The sequence below is a fragment of the Nilaparvata lugens genome, chromosome 3 (assembly GCF_014356525.2).
Source record: "Nilaparvata lugens isolate BPH chromosome 3, ASM1435652v1, whole genome shotgun sequence".
NCBI classification, from domain to species: domain Eukaryota; kingdom Metazoa; phylum Arthropoda; class Insecta; order Hemiptera; family Delphacidae; genus Nilaparvata; species Nilaparvata lugens.
The window spans coordinates 89,448,721-89,473,745 of record NC_052506.1 but is presented as its reverse complement, the minus strand read 5'-3'; the positions used below and the strand labels follow the sequence as shown (position 1 = coordinate 89,473,745).

The 25,025-nt window shown below is 33.6% G+C and overlaps 1 protein-coding gene across 1 annotated transcript in view; it reads left to right on the top strand.

Annotated features, from left to right (window-relative positions):
• The window catches only part of LOC111048257 (basement membrane-specific heparan sulfate proteoglycan core protein), a 259,916-nt gene that overhangs the window by 124,052 nt on the left and 110,839 nt on the right, over positions 1–25,025 (top strand). The window contains 17 exon segments of the mRNA XM_039422952.1: positions 518–651; positions 1,421–1,514; positions 3,481–3,750; positions 7,133–7,249; positions 7,989–8,188; positions 9,412–9,633; positions 10,425–10,646; positions 12,691–12,819; positions 14,116–14,295; positions 14,616–14,730; positions 15,865–15,955; positions 16,832–17,134; positions 19,261–19,400; positions 20,729–20,793; positions 21,884–22,024; positions 23,220–23,357; positions 24,112–24,255. Of these exon segments, the coding sequence (XP_039278886.1) occupies positions 518–651; positions 1,421–1,514; positions 3,481–3,750; positions 7,133–7,249; positions 7,989–8,188; positions 9,412–9,633; positions 10,425–10,646; positions 12,691–12,819; positions 14,116–14,295; positions 14,616–14,730; positions 15,865–15,955; positions 16,832–17,134; positions 19,261–19,400; positions 20,729–20,793; positions 21,884–22,024; positions 23,220–23,357; positions 24,112–24,255 (2,705 nt within the window).

Here is a 25,025-nt window from a genome sequence, read left to right as displayed (position 1 = left end):
TAAGGTTACACATAGTTCGAAATAGGTTGTCGTATAGTTGCTCATTTCACAAAATTTTCAGTCCTTAATTATTTTTACAAAGTAGATTTTGAAATTTAGATGCTTCAAAACCAAACATAGAAGAAATATTTCACATTATTATCACTAAAATAAGAAATAATCACATACTATTGAAGAAATAATTTTCAAGGACCAAAAAATAAAACTTAATTTTTAATTTTTCAAATTTAAAATGTAGGCGACTAACGAAGCAAGAGAAGATACAATTTCGATGTGTAGACTATTGTTTCTTATTTCATTTTTGAAAGTAAGTTTTGAAGCAACCAATTGTTTGACAAATGCTTTGTTGCCTCTGACTAGATTATATATTTGTATGCATTTTATTGGATCAATTCGAGTGATTTTTATAACGTACTTTAGGCTATTGAGAATGTATGCATGGATTTTATCATTATCTAATGATTTTATTGATTATTTTATTAAATCATTATTTTAATGATTCTATTGCAATGTGTAGGCCGTGACGTAGTATTCCAATGCAGAGATGAAGGGCCACTACGCGCCCACGTTCGCTGGACCAAAGGCAATGGAGCTCCACTGCCTCCTGGATCAACTGATAGCAACGGAAGACTCGAAATGCATAACATCCAGGTACCAAACAACATCAAATTACAGATGGAAATTAATCATCAAATTATTTTTATGAAGCATAAAATTACATAAGCAGTCAGTAAAAATCTTCATGAAAGTTGAATTAGTATTGGGGTGAATTGGCAATGAGCTGTTTTAATATTTTTATTTTATACCCAAAACATTGTTCACAGGATATAATAAGCAGTCGAAACTGAAATCTTACTTAATGCTACTAGGATTATTCATTTGGCAATGAGACATTTGGCAATGAGATTTGTTTTCCTATACATATAATAATGTATTCACCAACTATGTACGAGAATTTATCGAATTCACTGCAATATAAGATATTCAAATTCTGTTCTGCAAATACCTTCTTTTATTAGTCAATTGTTTCTCTGCATTGAAAGAATTTCTTGCAACTATGGAAAACTCTCTTCTCATACAGCCCGCTGATGCACTACAGAGGTAGTGTTTACGGAGGTAGTGGCTGATGTGAATAATTATTCTTATCCTGATAACTTATGCTGTACGGAAACGATTCTCTCATACACATTATTCAGATGTATCAAGTCACTAATATTATAGTTTTGATTGTTTGCTATTCATGAACATGAATTGGAATTGTTATATAATGTTGTGATATTGTACAATTCATGCTTTAAAAATTTTATATAGTAGTATTCATAATATTGCTGATGAGATTGTTTTGCATTGAGTTTTTTGTTCATGTTGATGTAAAAAAATTGAGGATACCACAATAAACTTTCATGATATTATTTTTCAGATTTCGGATGGAGGCACTTACATTTGTGAAGCGATCGGATATCCCCCATCTACTCCAGGGTCTAGAGTTTCTGTCATCCTCCAAGTTGAACCATGTAAGTAAAAAATACCATTCAATAAAAACTCTATTTCGTCTTCTAATGATTTTTTTAGAAGTTTATTCTCCAAGAGACAGTTTCAATTTAGGCCCTTAATCCCTGTGTCTTAATTTTTGTGCAAGCAGCATGGAACACCAGAAAATCAAGCCATTCTCATTCACATCTATCTAAACATGGTTCGTTACATAAAATAGATGGAGGCTTATATTCAGGTAATTAGTTTAATCTAAGCTATCTCTAGATTACTTCTTAATTTTTTTGATTGTTCTACTCTTTGTAAACCGATCACAAAGGTTCATAAAATGTAAGATTATAAGGAATCAAATGATTTATTGTGAACAATACAAAAGATGAAGTTTCAAATGAAATTATTGTGAAAATAATACAGTAAAATTTATTTTTGTAATAATTTCTGCACCCCTTTGAAGAAATATAATCTTTTCTATAAAATTCTAAGCTATTTGTGAAAAACAATTAAAAATTCACAAACAAGCAGTCTGTGAAAATATTTAGATCTGAAAAATTTTTGAAGTGAATAGCTACAAGACTTAACCTATTTCGGACTATGTGTAACCTTATCTTAATTTGGGAGAGGAATAGCACAAGGTTACCTTATTTTTTCTCTCCCTATCATTTTTGATGATGTACTTGTTGTATGAATCAATAAAGAATAAAGTTCTCCTTTATTTTAATTGTGAATTACAACAGTAGATGACAAAAAAATTTTTATCATTGCTATGGAGTTATAGTTATTATTAATGGAAACTACAATGGATTTGCTCTTGAAGTATTCATCCATACCTTCATTTGTATAAACATATTTTTAGAATACATATCAAATTGGCTTTTATTTTTCAACAGATATATCATTAGATAAGATGATTGCATCAATGATAACTGGTTTCTCCAATATGATATTTTTGCTCTGTGCTTTAGAAGAACCTCTGACTTTGTTATGATGATAGTATTGTGATTTATAATTAATTTACAAATTTCTATTTCTTTGCATCCTATCATCATTGGCATTGATGAATATGTGCCTGTAAGTATAATACATTTATGTAATCCTTCTTATTCACTCATTTGGTCATACTTTTTGATCTCAAAAATATGTCTTTTTTCACATTGCAGCTCACTTTTCCCATTAATTAGCAAAAGTTTATTTCTCTAGATCAACTTTCGTCAAAAGTCACAACAAATGCCTCATTCATTTATGTAATGTTTTTGTATTGTAACTTCCTCTTACAATTTTTTCTTGCAGTATCTTGAATTTATCACGCCCAGTGATTTGTTCCATGAGTTCATTTGGGCTGTAGCTTCTTGTATCTATATACGAGTACATCTATATTATTCCGGACCACTTCCTCATAGACTCTAAGATTAGTAGAAAAACTAAACTAGAAATAGAAACCTGGACCCATAGCAACTCCATATCAACGTATGAATAATGAAATCTCTGCTCTAACTACTGTTTGCAAGGCCATTTCTCTTAGATACATTTGTTAAAAATGGACTCGCTTACAATTTCTGTTCATTTTTTCTCTCTTGTCTCCTACCTTCTTCTTCAATACTTCCCTTTTCTTCTCCACTTTACCGTCCATTCCTTACTTTTATGCCCTCTACCTGCCTAGCCTATTACATGGGAAACCATGGTTTTCCTCCTTTCTCTCTTTTCAGCACACCCCTCCATGAAGCCTTTTATTGTATTTTATCAGAAATTTATTTTCGATTGTGATTTTTTGCCTCTTCCTTCTCAAATTTCTCTTTTTCTTCTTCCTCTTTTCCTTCTTCATCCTCTTTCCCTTCCACTTCCTCCTTCTCCTCCTCCTCTCCATCTCCGCCTTCTCTCCACCTCCTCTACCTCTCCACCTCCTCCCCTCTTCCTCCTCCTCTTCCCATTCAACTTTCTCTTCTATCGCTTCCTCTTTTTCTTTCTCCGTGTAATTTGATCCTGTTGTTGCAGTCCCGCAACCGGTGACGCGGCCGCCCCAAGCGTGCGCAGTGGACGAGGCGACGTGCTCGAACGGCGACTGCATCAAGAAGCACCAGGTGTGCAACGGCCGCTACGAGTGCACCGACGGCTCGGACGAGATGCGATGCAACCCGCTCGGCTGCGAGCCCAACCAGTTCGCCTGTGACAACCGCAAGTGCGTGCAGAAGACCTGGCTCTGCGACTCGGACAATGACTGCGGCGACTGGTCCGATGAACGCAGTTGCGGCACCACTGCGCCTGGTAACCACCAGCAATTCATATTCATTGTGTTATTCAATCACTATATTTACATTTTTACATTCTTCAACATATTTATATTGAACTGTCGTTGAACTTCTCACTTGCTAAATAATGGGCCATATGAATAAAGTTGAGCATTTAATTTTACTTCTAAAATATGGAGAATTATCTTCATTTTTTATGAATAAACGTGAGCAAAACCTTTTGCTCATGCTCATCAAAAAAATAGTTTGAGCATTTGCTCAAAAGTAAAAACGTGTACTCAAAATTGTATGAATAAAGTAGAGCATTTGCTCAACTTTTGAAGCAAATGCTTCAAAAAAGGTGAGTCTAGTCTAGAGCAGCTTTTCACCTTTCGCTCATAGTAAAATGGCTCAACTAATTCGTATGAGGAAGAGGAAACTATACCAGGTACGAACTACAACCAGAACTATAAAACTCTTTTTAGATTCAACCATGATATGTATCACCATTATTCTTACAAAAGAATCAATAGCCTACAAAAGATAGATCTGATATCAAGATAGCCATCACAAAATAGGAAATAGGCATTTAAGAAGATGAGAGTGTAGACGATTATAAGAAGGCTATTGATATTATAAGATTGTGCTGAAGATTATAATAGAGATGACATTTTTGCTCTTTATTATTTCAAAATTCCAAACTCAACTAACCTGAAACTCAATTCATAAATAGAAAACAGAGCAGACGGCGCAAACACAAGCGGTGTCTCCTACTTGCATATTTAGCGCTTACGTGAGCTATAGAAACAAAGTAAGGCCACAAAGGCGAATCAGCTGATGAAAAATCTTTTAAATATGTGAGCATTTGCTCCAGAGTTCAGGGGATGGTCAAGCAATTCCTTAATGGGAAATAAGTAATAATAATATAGAGGGACGTGGGGACGTGGGTGGCTCAAGTCTGGTGTCAGAGTTTTCAGGTCGCAACTGATCAATTCCAGGGCATCTGACATGACTTAACGGCTGCTTTAATCTTGATGAAGTTTGTTGAATAAGAATTGATATTGTGAAATATTTCTCCGTAGTTGAAAAACACAGTTTTCTTTTTGTCACATCCACATTTATTAGATTTGTACACATGACTATAGTTTCGTGTTGAAACCAACACATCTTCATCTGTAGTGTTGTATTCTCCACTGTGTAGTCTTCTTCACTACAGATGAAGATGTGTTGGTTTCAACACGAAACTGCAGTCCTGTGTACAAATCTAATGAATGTGGATGTGACAAAAATTAAACTGTGTTTTTTTAAATAATAACTTCCATGTCATTTGTCTAGATTGAATAAACTGTATGACACTATAATTATCAGTATTGAGTACTGCCTTCATAGTTTTGTTAGTTAGTTATGAAATGAACGTTTTGAGATATTTAGGGCCGGTTTCCGAGCTCGGGATTTAGGTAAGTTCTAGACTTGAAGAAGCTGGAGTCAGAAAATTGGCTTTCCAAAACGGGGTGTAGTCGCAGTAAATAGTGACAGCAAAATAAATCTTTATTTTCTCATTTCTATAATTAGAAACGTTTTTCCTCGACGAAATGAAACATTCCTAAATAATTCAAAATAGCTGAAATTTTACTTTATTTTATTCTGTGTTCAATTTTCAACTTCTTCGAAATTTAATTTAAACGTAACTTTTACTATGACTACGACTACTCCCCGTTTAGGAAAGCCAATTTTCTGACTCCCGCTGTTTAAACTCTAGAACTTAGCTAAATCCCGAGCTCGGAAATTGGCCCTTGATTCATTTATATCATTCTGGAACAGAAATATACTGAGCTCCGGCTGTAGACAATGGTTTTATTGGTTATTTATTTCTCAACTCCAAACGATCTGTAGTATTGAACAGCAGCGTTGGCTATATGGGAAATATTGGTGTTATTTTCAAGGTAAATAATAGTTTCATGTTAATCTTATTCTACTAGCAATTAACAGATATTAAATAACTTGATTGATAATGAAAATAACTGGTCTTTCCTGTTTTGGAAAGCATGTATTTTCATTGACTTTGTGACGATGTATCGATATTTACTATTATTAATTTATCGGTTTACTGCTAGGAATTCATCAGCCGTTAAGTGTAGTATCTTAACGTTTTATATTATATTAGTGTTTTTCTCTTACGGGGATCATACTCAATTTATGAAAGCTGTAGTGAGGTCCACGTTATAATGGCAGTGAAGAAAGATAGGAGAAAAACGTTCCCAAGTCTCTCCATTTTGCCACTGACTGTACACAGCTATTACTCAATTCATCCCATTAAATTTAATCTAATAATAATTATCATTTCCTTGATAAAATAATCAATTTTAATGTCAAATTAATCGAGAAAATGTATTTTTTCATAATTTGATTCAAAAATTTTCTTTCATAACTGAGATCAGATTTTTATTTTTATACAAACCTGAAATGGTGGCTAATTTAAAAAGCTACAACGTTCTATTTAAACAACAGAAATTGAGTTATTTGGTAGGTATTCTATTCCAATTTATTTTTAAAATAATAGGAAAATAGAAATCCCATTTAAAAATAAGTAATTTCAATGGATACTTTCTGAAATAACATTTCAATATTATTTACCATAATATTAATTACCGGTACGAGTAGTTCTAACCTATACGGGTAGGCTAACTGAAGCATGGATGAAGTCTAGGATGGTTAGTTATCAACTCTTAAAATGTCATTTCAGGTATTTTAATTTGTGTTTCTCCTACGGTAATGTTTAAAAATTATTTCATCGTTTCAAAAATACATTTTAAATCAATTATACGACTTGTGTACTCAAGTATTTTGATAGAATGAAGAAAAAAAATGGCGGCTGAGAATATTGTTTGTTCAGTTTTGTACAGTCACTGTCAAAAGTAAATATAAAATATTCTGGCAAATAGACAACATTGCAAAGCGAGAGAGAGATAGTGCTATCTGTTTTGTTGTATGATGGAAAAGGACAGCAACAGTATTGTCAATCGTACACTACCATTATAATGTGGACCTCACTATACTTCTATCACTACCTCCGTAAACAAAGCCATAGTGCATTCTGGTGACGTCAGCACAGGTAGGGCTCCTACACCAATAAAAACACTAGGTGATATAGATCAGCTGAAATCAACGAATTTCCATTGGTATAGGAGCCCTACCTTTGCTGACGTCTCACGAATGCACTACGGCTTTGTTTACGGAGGTAGTGCTTCTATGCGACGTACTTTTATTTTTCATTTTGAATGTAAGTTCATTTTTCAAATGGGAAGGTGATAATGCTAATGCGATACATGTACCTTTAAATCTGTAAACTAGTTTTGAGAATGTGATCGGAAATATAGATTAATTGAGGGATTTTGACCATGAAAACATCCTTTTTTCAGGCTCTCGTTGCAAATTCAATGAGTTTGAATGTGCCAAGGCTAATCAGTGCATCCCCAAGTCATTCCATTGCGACATGGAAGTCGATTGTCAGGATCAGAGTGATGAAATTGGATGCTGTAAGTATTTTTACAACTACATTTACCATATTTATCATTGACAATACTTTTTCCAATTAAAATCATACATTTCCTGCCCTTAAATAAGAAATTGGATGATGTATTCTCATAACGTATCTGTATTTTCCATAATATAAATGAATAAAAACAATATAAAAACTTGTAGTACCCTTCATTTAAAATACTTTCAGGTTTTTAATAATAAAGGGCACTACAAATTCTTATATGCTTTTATTCATTTGTAAAAAAGTAGCCCATATAAGTAAAGTGATTTTAGTGTAATATTTACAATATTGATAACACTTTCTAATTTGAATCATCATTTCATACAGAGGTTGTTCTGTACCTTCGAGTAATACCATAGAGAAAAAAAACACAAAGTGAATGTTGTCAACCTATTCTTACGTGAATAATTACTATTAAATATAGTTAAATGAATAATAATTCAACAAAATTGATTAAATGATTCATAAAATAATACTAAATGATAGACATCTACTTTTGGTTTATTAATCCTTTTTCATGGTTATTTATTCATTTATTCATTTGTGGATACAATTACACTCATTTAAATATCATTGGGAAATAATAACAGGCATCGCCCAAAACTATTTTTTCCCAAATTTTGATGCTGAATAACATGTCCAAAAAATAGGTTATGCTCTCACTGCTGATAGTTCAAGTCCAATTTGAACTTATGCTTACTTAATTTCTAATACTTACTGAACGTGTCCTACAGCGGCCGTCACGCAAGACCTGTCAGTGCCGCTGCCGCCACTGGTGGCCGTGGATCAGGGCGCCACGTTCACGGCTCGCTGCCGCATGATCGGCGTCCCGACGCCTGTTGTCGTTTGGCGCAAGAACTGGGGCCACATCCCTGACAAGTGTGTTACCACCAGCGAGAATGGGTATGGCGTCATCACATGCCCCGATATACAGGTTGGTTCACAACGAGATTCACTTCAAGCTGTCAGCATTGGTGTTATTTATAAGGAAATTTGACGATTCTATGTGAATGATACTATAATATTAGACTTATAAATAAATCTTTTGAAATTTTACTTTTTATAAAATATGGGAGTAGAGTATAGTTCAGGACCTGGTCTGTTGCTCTCCCAAATTAAATCTATAATATTATGATATTATAGTACCTGTAAGCTAGTTAGCAAGAATTTTAAAAGCTTTAATAATTATTGTTGTATTAAGAGATTCACTTTGTAATGTCATTATTGGTTAAATGGGAAGCACCGCTTCATATCGTTGAATAAGGAAATCTGAATAAGAGCTGTATTGAAAGCAATTGACTTTATATTTATTTCAAATGCGATAAAATGCTTTTGGCTGATATGTATTGTAATGTTAAATATTAAAATCTATTCTCATCAATATTATTTTCATATTCGGCTCTCCATAAATATTCTAAAAAAAACAAGTATATAACTTTCGCTTTGATGTGAAACTAAGGTCATAAACTTGTTGTTTATGCTGTTTACTTGACAAAATTCAAATTGAAACCTTTTTAAAGTTTTGCACAGTTGTCTGTTTTTCTCTTCCAACTAATATGTTTATTTTACCTAATGAATAAATACCAATGAAGAAATTGTCAATCTCACATGAAAACCGTCTTATCACAGTAAGCTATTGAATATAATAGGCTTGATAGATTAGAATTCGTTGATAGCCAAGATGAAATCTTGTTTGATCTTATATTCATACGGGATAGGAAATTCGCGAATGACACATCATCAAGTCTCAACTACTAGACTGATTTACTTAGATTTACTGATTCTGCATAGAGATTCCTAATTTACCGAGGATGGTTATTTAGGCCTATTTCAAATTCTCCAATATTTCAGTAGATCAAGTTTTTTTATCAGATCCTTGCGGTTGCGGAGCACGGGTTACCTGCTAGTATGCAGCGTTCTAGCCTATTACGTGTAGGCCTACTATTCTATGTTACTTTTATGTGCGTGTATCAATTATTCAAATTACCACTCGTACAAAAATTTGTATGACTTTTCTGACTTAGCCTTGTTTACAATTTTTTGTATTGCTGGCTGTAAATAAATTCGATTTGAATTTGAATTATGTAATAAACCTAAATAACACATCACAGTCTTTAACGCCAATTCTACCTGATGGTTTTACACTCGACTTTTCAGGACTCCGACCAAGGTGCCTACAGCTGTGAAGGCTTGAACTCAAGAGGCTCAACGTTCGCCAACCCTGACACCTATCTGATGATGAACAAACCGAATACCACCTCGAGCACATGTCCCATTGGTCAATTCAACAACCTGGCAGCGCGACCCGAAGAATGCATCTCTTGTTTCTGTTTTGGAGCCACATCTGACTGCTCCAGTGCTAATCTCTTCGTTTATCAGGTAAATCACATTCATATCCTTCAATTTCAATATTTTTCTCTCTAGATATACAAATAACTATTTCACTGTCACTGTTGTGTGCGAATCCAGCTCAAGCGTGAAGTGAGTACAGTAAGATTCAGTTCGAAATGTCATTATAGCTTGAGAGAGAAGCACTGCTTCATATCGTTGAATGATAATTATAAAGTACAAATGCAGGCAAATAGTTATCATACTCGGAAATCTGAATAGCAGCTGTATTGGAAGACATTGACGTTATTTTTATTTCCAATGCGATATTACTTTTGGCTCGAACTAAGCAGAAATGTATTGTAATCTTGATGAATAGAACAATCTAATCTTATCAACATGTTCATATTTGGTGTTCCCCTTACATCTTTCAAATTTTCAAGTTCATAACTTTTTTCATTGTTTCAATGAAGTAAGCCTTTTTGATGAGAACCATCGAAACTTTGTTTGAGATCCACTAAAACTGTGGACATAAACTTGATATTTCAGCTGTTTACTTGACAAAATTCAAATTTAAACTTTTGAAAAAGTATTGGACAATTGTCTGTTTTTCTCTTCTAACTGAATAATTGTCAATCTCACATGAAAACCAGTCTTATCACTGTAAGGTATTATAATAAAAAGGCTTATAGATTGGAATTCTTTGATAGCGAGAATGAACTCACATTTTGTTCTTTTCACTAATGAGAAGCAGAAATATGTAATAAACCTAAATAACACATCCAAGTCACTAACGCATATTTCGCCTTAAACCATCAGTTAATGGTTTCTCTACTTTTCAGGACTCCGACCAAGGTGCATACAGCTGTGAAGGCTTGAACTCAAGAGGCTCAACGTTCGCCAACCCTGACACCTATCTGATGATGAACAAACCGAACACCACCTCGAGCACATGTCCCATTGGTCAATTCAACAACCTGGCAGCGCGACCCGAAGAATGCATCTCCTGTTTCTGTTTTGGAGCCACATCTGACTGCTCCAGTGCTAATCTGTTTGTTTACCAGGTAAATCACATTCATATCATTCAACTTCTTTATTTTTCTATCCTTGTGGTAAATTAACTATAGTGTGGTCCACGTTATAATGGCAGTGAAGCAAGATAGGAGAACAGATTTGCCGATTCTCTGTCTTCTATTGAGGATACTGATACCAGTATGTCTGATGTAGCCTAATATCAGCTGTTCATTCTTGTTTAAAATAATAAATTATATTTCATTCGTCGGGATAATATATTTCTCAATGATTTAATTATTTATTTTCATATTGAGATTACATATTTTTTTAATTGATTATATTAATTTCTATATTAAAAAAAAACTTTTTGACAACGTTGCGGAGCTAAAAAAGGATAGCGCTTTATCGAGTGATAGACAAGGATAGCAACAAAAATTCTAATCAAATACTGCCTTTGTAACGTAGACCTCATTATAGAGATTTTTTTCTGTGGATGCAATTTTCCTTAGTCTAACCTTGAGTTAGTGATATCTTGGTTGTGAAATGTTCATAATGCCTCTTATCCATAAATGAGAGAATCATAGCCTAGGAACGATGTTAACAATTCAAGTAAGGGATTTTTCTCCCATTAATTATAAATCTATTTCCAAATTATTTGAATACTCATTAATTATAAATCCATTTTCAAAAATTATATGAATAAAATATTTCTAGATGCCCACACACTAATCAAGTATAATTAATCACTTGACCGAGTTATGTATGTCGGTCCAATTTTTACTTTCCTTGCCCTATTACCATAGGTAAGGAAAGTAGTGCTTTCCGAAAAAAATTAAGGTACCTCAATTTCTAAATTTCTATACGTTTCATGGTCCCCTGAGTCCGGAAAAGTGGTTTTTGGGTATTGGTCTGTGTGTGTGTGTGTGTGTGTGTGTGTGTGTGTGTGTGTGTGTGTGTGTGTGTGTGTATGAGTGTATGTGCGTCTGTGTACACGATATCTCATCTCCCAGTTAACGGAATGACTTGAAATTTGGAACGTAAGGTCCTTACACTATAAAGATCCGACACGAACAATTTCGATCGAATGCAATCCAAGATGGCGGCTAAAATGGCGAAAATGTCAAAAACAGGGGTTTTCGCGATTTTCTCAAAAACGGCTCCAACGATTTTGATCAAATTCATACCTGAAATAGTCATTGATAAGCTCTATCAACTGCAACAAGTCCTATATCTGTAAAAATTTCAGGAGCTCCGCCCCATCTATGCGAAGTTTGATTTTAGATTCTCAATTATCAGGCTTCAGATAAAATTTAAACAAAAAATTCTAAGTGGAAAAGATAGAGCATGAACATTTCTGCAATTAATGTCCAGTAACATTTTCACCTAAAATTGGAAATAAGCTTGAAATTCGAGAAAATGTGATTATCAAATTGCAAACTGTTGGCAAGTGTTGGTTCTATTAAATCATTCACTACGAAGAGATAGCAGACAACGTGTGTCTCCAGCGTTATTGTCCTATTACCAGCTGTCTCATATCTTTGAATAGTAGACTTGAGGTGCGCGGGAACACTAGCGTCAGGTGATCAATTTTCATAACGGCAAGGAAAGTTGTTTGAGTGCGCCACACCAGATTTTTCTCTATCTAGCCTTGAGTCTTGATTATGAAGTTATCACTTGTCTCTTATTTATATGAGAGAATCATAGTAAAGGAACTATGTAAGCAATTGAAGTTAATAATTAATTATTTCTCTTCAATAATTATAAATCTATTTTCAAATTATTTGAATACTTATTAATATTATAAATCTATTTTCAAATTATATGAATAAAATATTACCAGATGCCCACACACTAATCAAGTATAATTAACCACTTGACCGAGTTATGTATCTCTCATTATCATCCGTCTCATCATCCACGCACAAGCCTAAAGCTTATGTAGGCATCACCCTCAGCTAAAAAAAATTATGTCTGGTGTGTGCATATCTTACAGTGACCTGTTCCACTGTAATACAGAAATTTTGCATTTTTCATGAAACTTGTAGCACAGCTTGAGTTGGGATGATAAACTTGGGATATTTATTTTTGTTGTAGTTCCCGCCGCCAGTTGACCACCATGAACTGCTGGACGTGTACTTCCACCCGGATGGCAGTGTCAACATCAACTCACAATCATCAGTGCAGTCATCAGTGCGCAGCAACCGACAAAGAAATGGCTTCCAGGTAACCAAAATCATTGCAAAATTCAATTTTACTAAATACAAGATCAACAATCTATACAAGATTGCTTCAAGATGGTCTTTCTTCTTAATAGATCTCTCATTTTTTATTAGGCCAACACCACCTATACCTACGTACGTAATTATATCAATGAGGTTCTAAGTTTATGCGGCAAACATGAGCTTCCTGATGTTAACCTTCCTGGATTTAAAATCTGTTAAGCTTGATTTCTTTGTTTTTAGGTGACCGCTTCACATGTCATCATATTAGTCTTCACATATTCACACCGCATTATTTATAATTTTTTGTCATAGTCATTTGATTTCAGCTGTTTTACATCCATGAAATTAAGCCGGTAAACAGCTGATTGTAGAACAAATAAACATATTATTCTCATTACAGCATACTATACTGTAATAAAATCATGTTTTCTTTACAGTCGAGTATGTTTCCTAGTTCCGAATTAGGAACAGCAAAACTGGTACAAAAATAGGCTTTTAGCGCTACAGGTGGAAGTTTTTCAACTGCAATCAAGAGATTCCTGATTCGAAACTAACTTGTAAAGTAGGTTATGTTTATAGAGTTCATGTAGTAATGTCAGCACAAGCAGGTAATGTTTTCTGTGTCTTAATTATTCTTCTCTAGATTATTATGACAACAAATAGTGTAAGCTACTTGGACGTGAATGTATTTTGCAGTGCTCGAATTAAATTCTAGTCTCGGCTAACACCTTGACTAGAAACATCATTCTCGCCTGCCAAAGGTCCCTTCCCGTCCTTGTGACTTAAGATACTATATATCATTCACCTTTGCGTCATTACATCATTTAATGCTGCATAAATACATAGAGCAACCTGGTGATAGCAACTCAACGATATGTAAATGATATCAATCTTAATCCGATATCAGCACAGCACTATGCTGAATAAACATAATCTGATAATCCAAGATTTCTTATCCCGGTTGGTGTAATCTAGCATTAGTAAATGTTCTCATTTTTTATCCACAGCAACGCAGCAAAAGATAGATTCTAAAAAAGTGACAACTCACATATTGTTTCTAAATTGATTCATATTGATTCTAAATCCTCAACTCACATAGGTATTGATTGTAAGTATAATTAAGAAGCAAAAGATTGATTCTAAAAAAAAGTCACAACTCACATAATATTGATTCTAAATCCTCAACTCACATATTGATTGTAATCAGAATTAGGAAGTGTAGTAAATAGGCTATTAAGTTATAAGCTATTAACATTTTCTCTCTGCTGATCAATTAGCTTGTCATTTTTTGTTGTAGATATTATCGTTCCCAACTGAAACGCCCAACTACTATGAAAACTACTACCCATTCTACGTGATGCCTGACAATGATGAGCACGGAAGCTACCTGAAATCGTATGGCGGTTATCTGACCTACTCTGTTCTATTCAATGGAAAAGGACAGCCTGTGGATCATGTACCTGATGTCATTTTGAAGGTAAGGAGAATAAATGTTGAAGTCTGATTCATGGGTCTCATGCCTCATAATAAATTGATAACTTTGGAATTCAATTCACGGAATAATAAATTTTCAATGATTCATGGGTGCTACATGCTACATTCATTACAGAAATTTCACCATCGTCAAGTGAAAATTTCAAGTAGAGTTGAAATTTGAAATTCATTCAAGTCTAATATCGATATTTTCTTTCATTAATCTATTTTCATGACATTTTTATCTCATCATTAGAGATTGTGTTCCTCTTGAATCAATTTTTCTCCTCAAATTTTGATGGAATTTACTATTTATTTCAACAGGGAAATGGCTATATCCTTGTCCATCGCGGTCAACCTCTTTCACCTGGCAGAGAACATAAGCAGAGCATCAGATTGTTCAGAGGCGAATGGTACAAAGTCAAAGATCCAAAAACTGGTGAGTAAACTGTTGCTCTCAAGAAATTATTCATTTCTTCTATTTAATCGTTTGTTCTTTTCCTGCTATTTCTGTTCACCACATTGTATTATTTTAATTATCACATTATTTTGAATTTGTAACTAATAAACTCACACACCTCACCGATAGAATAAATTTGGCTAAGAGCAACCAGCTATTGAACAATGTTGAACATTAACATTATTTCCTTCATACTAAATAATTCAATCAATCAATAATTTTATTCAATTCATCACGATATACATAAAATAAATCAAAATACAAAAAATCACAATCAAAAATAAATTTCCAATAAAATACAAAAACAGGCTTCGTGGTGGGGTGTGCTGAAAAAAAAGAAAGGAGGAAAAATACCTAGCCAACTATGGTTTCCCATGTAATAGGCAGGTAGAGGATATAAAAGTAAGGAATGAAGGGTAAAGGAAAACGGAAAAGAGAAGAATTAGAGAGGAAGGTAGGAAAAAGAGAGAGAAAATATGAACAAAAATTTTAAGCGAGTCCACTTTCAATAAAATGTATCTAAAAGAAATTGCCTTGCAAACAGTAGTTAGAGCACACATTTCCAGACTCATACGTCGATATGGAAGAAAATTGCTTTAATATTTACATTTGTTTATGAACTATCTCTTCTTGAACATATACAAAAGTGTGAGTCCAATTTCATAGGTTTAAATTTTCAAAATCCGTAGAAATCAATCTTGAAAACAACCGATTCGAATCTGCTTGTCTTGGATATGATAAGGATGTTAAAAAATGAGTAGCAGTAGCATGAATTCAATCCTAATGCAATATTGGAAACTGTGTTGCTCTTTTACAATTTGTAGACTATATTTCTATAGTGTGGTCCACGTTATAATGGCAGTGGATAAAAATAGAAGAATAGCGATGCCGATTCTCTGCATTAATTAATTATATTTCTACACTGTCAAAAACATTATTGTCATCGTTGTGGACCTCTAAAAGGATAGTACCACCGGCTTTGTCGGTTGATAGACAAGGATAGCAATACCAAAGTTGATCAAATACTGTCATTATAACGTGGACCTCACAATAGTATTCTATGTAGTATAATATCTTTTGGAAATTGTAACTTGATGTTTGTCCCCCACCCAGGACCAGGCACTCGCCTTCCCCAGAATGGAGTGCCCGCTACCAGAGAAGATATCATGATGACATTGGTCAATGTGGAAAATATACTCATCAAGTAAGTTTCATCTCAGAAATGCATAATTTCCTCATTCAAGTAGCCTACTCAGATATTTATATCAAGTTTGGTTAATTATGTAAAAGTTGGGAAATGACTTCCCGGTGTTTTTGATCTCATCCACGACAGTAAAGCATTGTGGAGCACTGTAGTTACACTCTTCTCTCATCATAAACAAGCACAAGCTTAAGCTCATCTGGGGCGTATAAAAGGGGGCCCAGGGGGACAGGACCCCCCCCCCCCAAATAATGAATATAAAGAAAAGTCAGTACAGTGATTACAGAAAAAAGTAAAGTAATCTGAATTTTTGACGGTAAAGGTATTTTTGACGGCCTGACTGTGAAGTAAAATGGGCAATCAGCGCAAATCATTCTCTGAATAAGAGCAGCAAACTCATATTAAGTATCATGGGGTGTTTACTTAAAATCATTCAACCTTACATTAACCTTGTCAAAAAAAATATATTCTACATTCGCCACTGGAACCAAATTATTGATTTTGACTTGATACTTTACATAATATTACGAAGTTTATAGAAATGTTACTAATCGCCTCATTTAAAAATCCAGCTAAGTCAATGTCTACGACATGCACACTTGTGTTTAGTAATGCTTTATCCAACTGATTATATCCATAAAATTGTTCTTCAACGTTTGAATTTCCATTTCTTGCTTCGAATGAGCAAGTTTTTTCATCAATTATTTATCGTATACCGATTGGTGAAACTTGAAGATTTTTATTCGAAAATCAACATTGAAATTCGATGATATCACCAGCACTAAATTCATTATCGATAATATTGTGGTGTAGAGATATGAATCCGCACCCTTTTCAAGCAAATCTTGATATTATTATTAACCGTGTGTGACGTTTCAGGGCACAATACCTGTCAGGCCCAGGCATCGAGACGACAATCTCTGGCATCAACCTGGACTCGGCGGGCCTGTCGAACGTGGGCCTCGGCCAGGCGGCGTTCGTGGAGGAGTGCCGCTGTCCCATTGGCTACTCGGGCCTGTCCTGCGAGCAGTGTGCACCGGGTTTCATGCGGCACTCGTCTGGACCCTGGCTCGGTCACTGCAAGAGCGTGCAGGAGACGTGTCGGCCCGGCACCTACGGCGATCCCAGTCGCAACATTCCCTGTGAGCCGTGCCCGTGTCCGCTCACAAACCCGTCTAACCAGTGAGTAGATCAAATCAAACAGCTATCGGCTGTAGAAAAAATACCGGTAGCTAAACATGTTCTTGTTTGTAAGTGTTAGTAGGCTACTGAAAATTGAACACAATCTTATGCCAGTGATTTTTTTCACTTGGCGGCAACTTGGTTGCTTGCAACAAGCATTAGGAAGATTAGCTCTTGTTGGAAAGTATACAAGGTGAGTGAATGTGAGAGTGAATGGTTTCTTCTTTTTATTTTTTCCATTTATCCAGAAATTTAAAATTCTTTTAAATTAATTACCTTTATTCTTTGTGATGTAAAAATTTATTACATTTAAATTAATTACCTTTATTCTTTGTGAGATAAAAAATTATTAAATTTTTTACCTTTTCTTCTTTGTGTTATTATTATATTTCACTTAATTTTTTACATGAAAAAGGTTCATCCAACCCTCTAGGATTAATCAATAAAGTTTATTAAGTTAGCTTCCACCCGTTTTAAGTGATATGTATTCCCACTTGCAAACGTAGAGTATTGAATACTTTCAGCGAGTAGTATTTTTTACTCCCAATTTACAAATTTCTTTCTAATAAAACATGCCAGTATTTATTCTATTTATTATTATTTAAATCTTACTGAGCTGTGTGTTCTTATTGATTGTGATTGTTGATATTTTACCCCAACACATATAATTTATAGTGGGGTGTATATTTATTCATTGAAATTATCATTTATTCATTGTTGAAACACCGCTGATTTATGTAGTTACATTACAATACTATATTATCAATATTCTTATGCTCCATTCAATTTTCATTGTAATTAATAAGTTTTCATAATATGTGAATTTTTTGCATAATTAGCTGTTGTACTGTAATTTATTGTGGATTCGTGTATGAACCAGAATGTATTGTAACTTACTTGAATAAATGAATTTGAATTTGAAATGAATTAAATTTGAATTTATAAAGTAAAAGGAGCATAACCTACTTTTTAGTATATAAATGAAAATTGGGGAGGAACAGTTTTAGGCAATGCCTTTTGGTACTCACTCAATCCTTAGGGTTGTGTGGCAGAGAGAACCTGGGGTCCTAACTCCGCCCTAATAAAGGCAAATAAATAAATCATTATAATGAATTGTGTAAAATTGTTTTTTTACCACCATGGGTCTTGTTGGACTCATTGGGAATTGTCATATTCTATAAATAAATGAGTAAAAATATGAATATGATGAGATTCACTACAAACTTTCAGAATTGTGAATAGGAATCATTGGTATAATTTTTAAAAAGTGCTGACAGTTTATAGTGAATCTCATTATAGCAAGATCAAATTAAGAATAAACTATTTCATTCAAATTATATTTTTCTAATTCAATACTCTTCACAAGCATTAAGCATTGCTTATGCTTAAGTTCATGGCATTAATACTTTTCGCAAGCTATGAAAATTTGAAAACTTGTTAAACTCATTAACTTCTTGTTATTCTGAATCTTATCTAATTCGATTACTGTAGATTTCAAGTATTTACCTCAGTACTTCCAATCATGAATCAAATTAAAGTTTATATTTATCAAGTTCAATCACTGATCTTTGAATTCATATCATGTCATTATCTATCAATAATTGAGATGTAAGTTTTTTGTCGTATTATTTGAGAGGAATTGTCTTTTTACTTGATAATGACATCATGGCCGAAACATGTCGTAAGTAAAAAATTTAAAATTATAAAAAGGCAACCTACTTAGATTTTCATTTTTTATTTATATTCGAGATGAGTAGGTATATTGATTATATATTTGATATGTAATCATGTCATGTATACCATATGATATATTACATATTTGAGAGTTTCATTTCAATAATATACTTAATGTTTCAACTAAAATATAACGTTATATCTCACACCACCAACCATCACATCAGATATGACATGGAAAATGTCTCTTATAGACCAAATTTGAATGATAATTTTCAAATTGAAATTACACAAACAGCTATGAAAAATATAGACCAAAACATACTTGGAGAAGTAATAAAAGTTTTCCTCACTTATTAATTTTTCAATTTATTTTGTTATTATGTTACTACTCACAATATAGTTTTTCCCTTAGTAATTTTAATTTTTTTTCTATTTGATTTGTCGCATAGGTTTGGTCGCACATGCTACCTGGACAGTGACGGTCAGCCGACCTGCAATTGTGAGCCGGGCTACCAGGGACGGCGCTGTGAACATTGCGCCCCTGGCTACTCGGGCAATCCCTTTGTTCCTGGCGACCATTGCAAACGAGGTAATTGAACTCACTCTTTCAAATATCATAGGACTTTGATGAATATACATGAAGACTCCCATCTTTAAAAAAAATAATGAGTGAAGAGGTGAGATAAGAACTGATAAGGGCTGGAAGTTTATAAAAAATCTACTCGAAGAATCATTTCTCACCATAATATAAACTTGTACAGCCCCTTCAACTCAATTAATGCTATTATAATGGAGTTTGATTGAATTAGAATATAATAGAATATTTACTTTATTCTACACAGCAAAACGAAAACATCATGCAGTTGAATATCGTCACTAAAATCTGATATTAATACACATTATAAATCTACAAACTAATCAAATACTAAAATCGATATTAATACATATTATAAAATTTATGTGAATTCAATGTGAATGCAACGAAATGCAATATTAATATAATATTTTTGAGTCAGCACAATGTATCATTCATGATATGATGAAATACACTATCTATAAAACTAATCCGACATAAATTCTTCTACGCTATACAGTGCCTTGGATATGAGAAGAAGTTCTCTCTTAAATTAATTTATGTCAGTCATGGCCCACAATTGTAGGGGTAACTTATTATGTAATTTTGCTCCCAAATATTCACGCAGGTACAGGCTACTTATACGAAGATGAATTGCTTACAACACAAGTTGTAGCTTTTATGATTTTTCACTTTCAAGTTATAGTTATCTTAGGTTTTAAGTTGTTGCACTTTTAATAAATAGCTTACTACATAGCACACACTTTCAAATAAAATAGTAATTATGAATTTGAGGAAATTAAACAATACACGATAAAATTCAATTAGAAACTACTATGATTATAATATTGTTTGTATCTACAGAAGCTGTGGAAGTTTGAACAGTTAAGCGTTGATTCTTGGAAAAGCATATCCAAAAATATTCTCCCCCCTAAGGCCCGCCCCCCTAGTAGACCCACGCTAATCCACAAAAAGCAACCCACGCCGTCGGATGTTTTGTAAACCATTGCTAGGCTTCTGTAGACATCTGTGTAGTACGTGCAATGAATAATCCACTTGTCAGCTGATTGATTATGAATAATTCTATAGCAATGGTTTACAAAACATCCCACTGCGTGGGTTGCTTTACGTGGATTAACGTTGGTCTACTTTGCGGCGAGCCTAACTTTCTACCAAGGAGACACAGATTTTAAAATGGAGGACTGTTGATTTTCTTTTGGTTTATTTGTTAGTATTATCATTCAATTGGATCACTCAACTTTATCACTCAGTTTCGTATACATTCATTTAAATTCATTTATATTTGCTATGAATTTATTTATATTTTACTTGGATTGTTACAGAGTTCTGCGACCCTGCCGGCTCTCTGTCATCGAGTCCTGATCAGTACGGTCAATGCACATGCAAGGTAAGTTCATTTCTAATTTGAATGATTAAGTTATCCATGAATGAACCCATTCATAAATAATTTTCCAAAAGGATTGAGCTCTAATTTAGGGGATGAATGATTCTAGATTTAGTTTTTTTTAATAACTTTTAATCACGAAACTTTGCACACAATCTATAGAATAATATTGTTTATCAAATAAACATTGAACCTTCAAATTACTAAAATTGAAAATTTGTTGTCTTTCTCGGCTTTTCCAGTACATAGAAAATTTATACTAGTAGTTTTACTTGAGGTTACATTGCTTTCTGAATTATATTTGAAGAAGTTTCGAAAATTATCGAATGTATAGTGCCTGAAGTTTTTACATATCAGCACATTTGCAAACATTTTCCTCTTCATGACCAGCTATCAGTGTGATTTATATTCGCCTTGTATTTTTCATGCTGCAAATTATATAATTCCCTATATTCTTGGCTTATGTGGTGAGTATGAAATACTACTTTCTGAGTCTTGAAATAATAATTAGGTTTGGATTTAGTGTTTGTGTGACTGAATTGAAGTACTAAAAACTAAACAATTAAATTACTGTACCTCATCTCTATTTCGATCACCAATAGAGTGGATTTATATAAATTAAATTGTTTTGTTGGTTGAAATATGAGTATGTAGTAGTCATATAGTATCATAGTCTTTTTTCTTCAGGGCTACTCTTAAATATGAATAAAAATAGAAATCTAATTACCTTTTTTAAAATTTCTTCAGTCAATATCTTTCGGCTATAATGATGCCATTATCAAATAATTTGATTTTTTAATGGGTACTTAGATTTCCATTTTATTTTCCTTGCCCTATTACCATAGGTAAGGAAAGTATTGCTTTCCGAAAAAAATTTAGGTACCCCAATTTCTAAATTTCTATACGTTTTAAGGTCCCCTGAGTTATTTATAGTTAACTACTTTTTTGTTACGGAAATTTTTGGATGTATCAAATTTTCACGATATTCATGTACATGAAACTCCTTATTCCTTGTTTTATTCAAGAGGAAAGCTATGTATAATCTTCCTATTATTGTCGAGATGGAAATAAATATTTATCAAATTTGTCGTAGGATTTCACAACTGGACCTCAATGCAATCACTGTAAGGCGAACACATTCCACCTGTCATCGGTTCACAAAAAAGGTTGCATCAGCTGTTTCTGTATGGGCATCACCCACGAATGTACCAGTCTCAAGTGGTATCGCAATCAGGTAACTAATCAAATTCCGTATAATAGTTCATTCTTGCTAAATAATTATTGTTTTTTAATACAACTCTTATTTAATTCAGATTAGTAATAATTTATTGTCTGGGGCCCGTTTCACAAAGGTACAAGTAGGTTACAAGTCTTGTTGCCAACCATGGTTTTGGAGAACAGCTGATTACTAGCGTTTCACAAGTTTACAAGTGATTTGTTTGTCACGAACAAGTGTTTAACAAAGATTTTCATTGTAGCCAACAATTTTTGTCAAAATTACTTGTTCGTAACTATGAAATTTCTATCGAAGTGGAAAGCTATGTAAAGGATTCACAAGTGATCATTAAAATGATTTTAAATATTCAATAAATATTTCTAATAATCAAAAATGCCATATATTCCTCTAAAATTCATTATTTTGGAGATATATATGCATCAGGAAATTGAATTTAATAAATTTCCAAAATAGTTATTAATGTGTTACCTCATAGGTTATGTGTACTGTAGTATATATACATAGTATATATAGTATACATTATATATAGTACATTTACGATATATATACAGCTCACATATACTGTGTAGGTTACAAATTCAGCAATAAATGAAGTAGACAGTACAAAAAACATTATATTGCTTTCAAATATTTTCAAAGTAATTATTGAAAAGTACAAGTAACCTTTATAAAGGATGAAAAAAGGAAATCATCATGAAAATAGGTTATGTTTACTATTGAAGTACTTGTAGACTTGTAAAATTGTAAACTTGTAGATCATAATTTTTTGTGAAACGTGAGTACTTGTAAACTTGTAACTACAAGTACTTGTTCATAACCATGGTTGGTAACAATACTTGTACCTTTGTGAAATAGGCCCCTGGTCCTACGCTAACGCTTAAGTATTTTTTTTTATTGGCAAAAAAATAGAACAAAAGCAATACAAATTTGACAACATGTGAAAATACTATTATAAAATAAAATAAAATGCCAATTGAGTATTTGCATTTCGAAATTCTAGACCTGTTTGAAATGGTAATATAAAAATGAATTACAAAACTAGCTCTAACTAATTCAAAAATTAGTTTTCATACTTTTCTCATCAAGTATTTGATGGTTGAAATCATTTTATACTATCTTGTAATTTTGAAATATCATCAATTGATCTAACCAGCATTAATTTCACTTATGACGATCTTCTTATGAATTGCAGATAACATCAGGTTTCTCAACGAGCACTCAGGACTTCAAACTGGCCGAGTCAAGTGAGCCCACTAAAGAAATAACTGAAGGACTGTATGTTGATCAACAAAACGGAGAGCTAGTCTACCGAGACTTCACCAAACCTGATGTAAGTTCATCATTTCTCTCCAATATTTTTCTTTCTCCATCAGGGGTGATCAGATTTGAATATCTCATTGGAACACTCAGTACCACTTTTATTTTATCAAATTACAACTCTTCAAGAGCCACAAAGTGTCACAAAAGTGTTGAATATCTCATTATGGTTTCTAGCTTTACGTTTGTGCATCCAACTAAACACTTACGTTTGTTTAGGGACTAATTATTTGTATTTCATTGGAATAAAATGAACGTTATCAAGTTCTCCTTTTATTTTATCAAAACACAACTAGTTTCAAGTATTCAATAGCCATTTTTAAGTGTCACATAAGTGTTGTATATCTCATCATGGTTTCTAGCTTTAAGTTTGTGCAACCAACTAAACATTTTCGTTTGTTTAGGGACTAATTCTCTGGCAGTATTTGAGAAATATACTACCTTTTGCTATCAGTAAGTTCGTCACGAAAACGCTATGTCTACAATACAGACTAGATTATTGAGTCTTTGGCTTATTTCTTATTTAGAAAGAGCATATATCTCGAATAATGTTTTTTGTACCTGCTTTTACAAGCGGAAATAATTTCTACAAGATTTTACAAATAGAGAACAAACATTTCAAGAATATATCATTCATTAGCCTTGTAAAAGTTTACACTACCAGCTATCCAATTATAACTTATAGATTTTTATACAATAATACATTATTGTATAATGTCTTCATCGAATGTAACTAATATTATGTATTGATCTGGTAATCGTTGTAGGTTTACTATTGGGTTCTACCCGCTCGATTCCTTGGTGACCGTATCACGTCCTATGGAGGATATCTGAACTACACAATCCGCTATGTGCCCACTCCAGGTGGCCAGAGCTCGAGAAACAACGCTCCTGATGTCGAACTGATCAGTGTAAGTTTCTCATCTACTTGCAGGGTCTGTATAATAAGTAACCGGACTGACCTCAGGAAATTTTTTATTGGCAAAATATGTACATATAAATTGGCAAACTGTAAACGGCCAGTACTACAGAGAGATGCTCCGTCGACTAACCGCCCGGGGTTCATCGAGTCCGTCCGGGGATTGCCGATTCGTGGATCCTCCATCACGACAATGCTCCGTCGCACACCTACCTGCTCGTCACCGACCAGTTGGCCAAACAGTCAAGGGTAACGTTGCCACATCCTCCTTACAGTCCGGATATGGCACCTCCGGACTTCTTTTTGTTCCCCAAGATCAAGAGACAACTTGAGGGGACCCGGTTCGGGACTTTGGAAAACGTTCAACGTGCTACGACATGGGCTCTAGACATCATGGAGGTTGCCGACTTCCAGGGAGCGTTCAGGGATTGGAAAATCCGGTATCAGCGTGTTATCGTCTCCAATGGGGACTACTTTGAAGATTTCTTAAGAAAAACTGTACATATTTTGCCAATAAAAAATTTTCCAAGGTCAGTCCGGTTACTTATTATACAGACTCTGTATATTATTTATTCATTTTACATTATTATTGGAAAAAACAAATAATCCCCACCCATTTCATGCTATAATGGAGAATGGGGTGGACACTTGTGTTATAATGGATTGAACTCGAGAGTATAAGAATGAATCTATGGAAACTATTTCTGGTGATATAATCAGCTCAATTTATCTTAATACAGAGTGAGTCATATTGAACTTTCC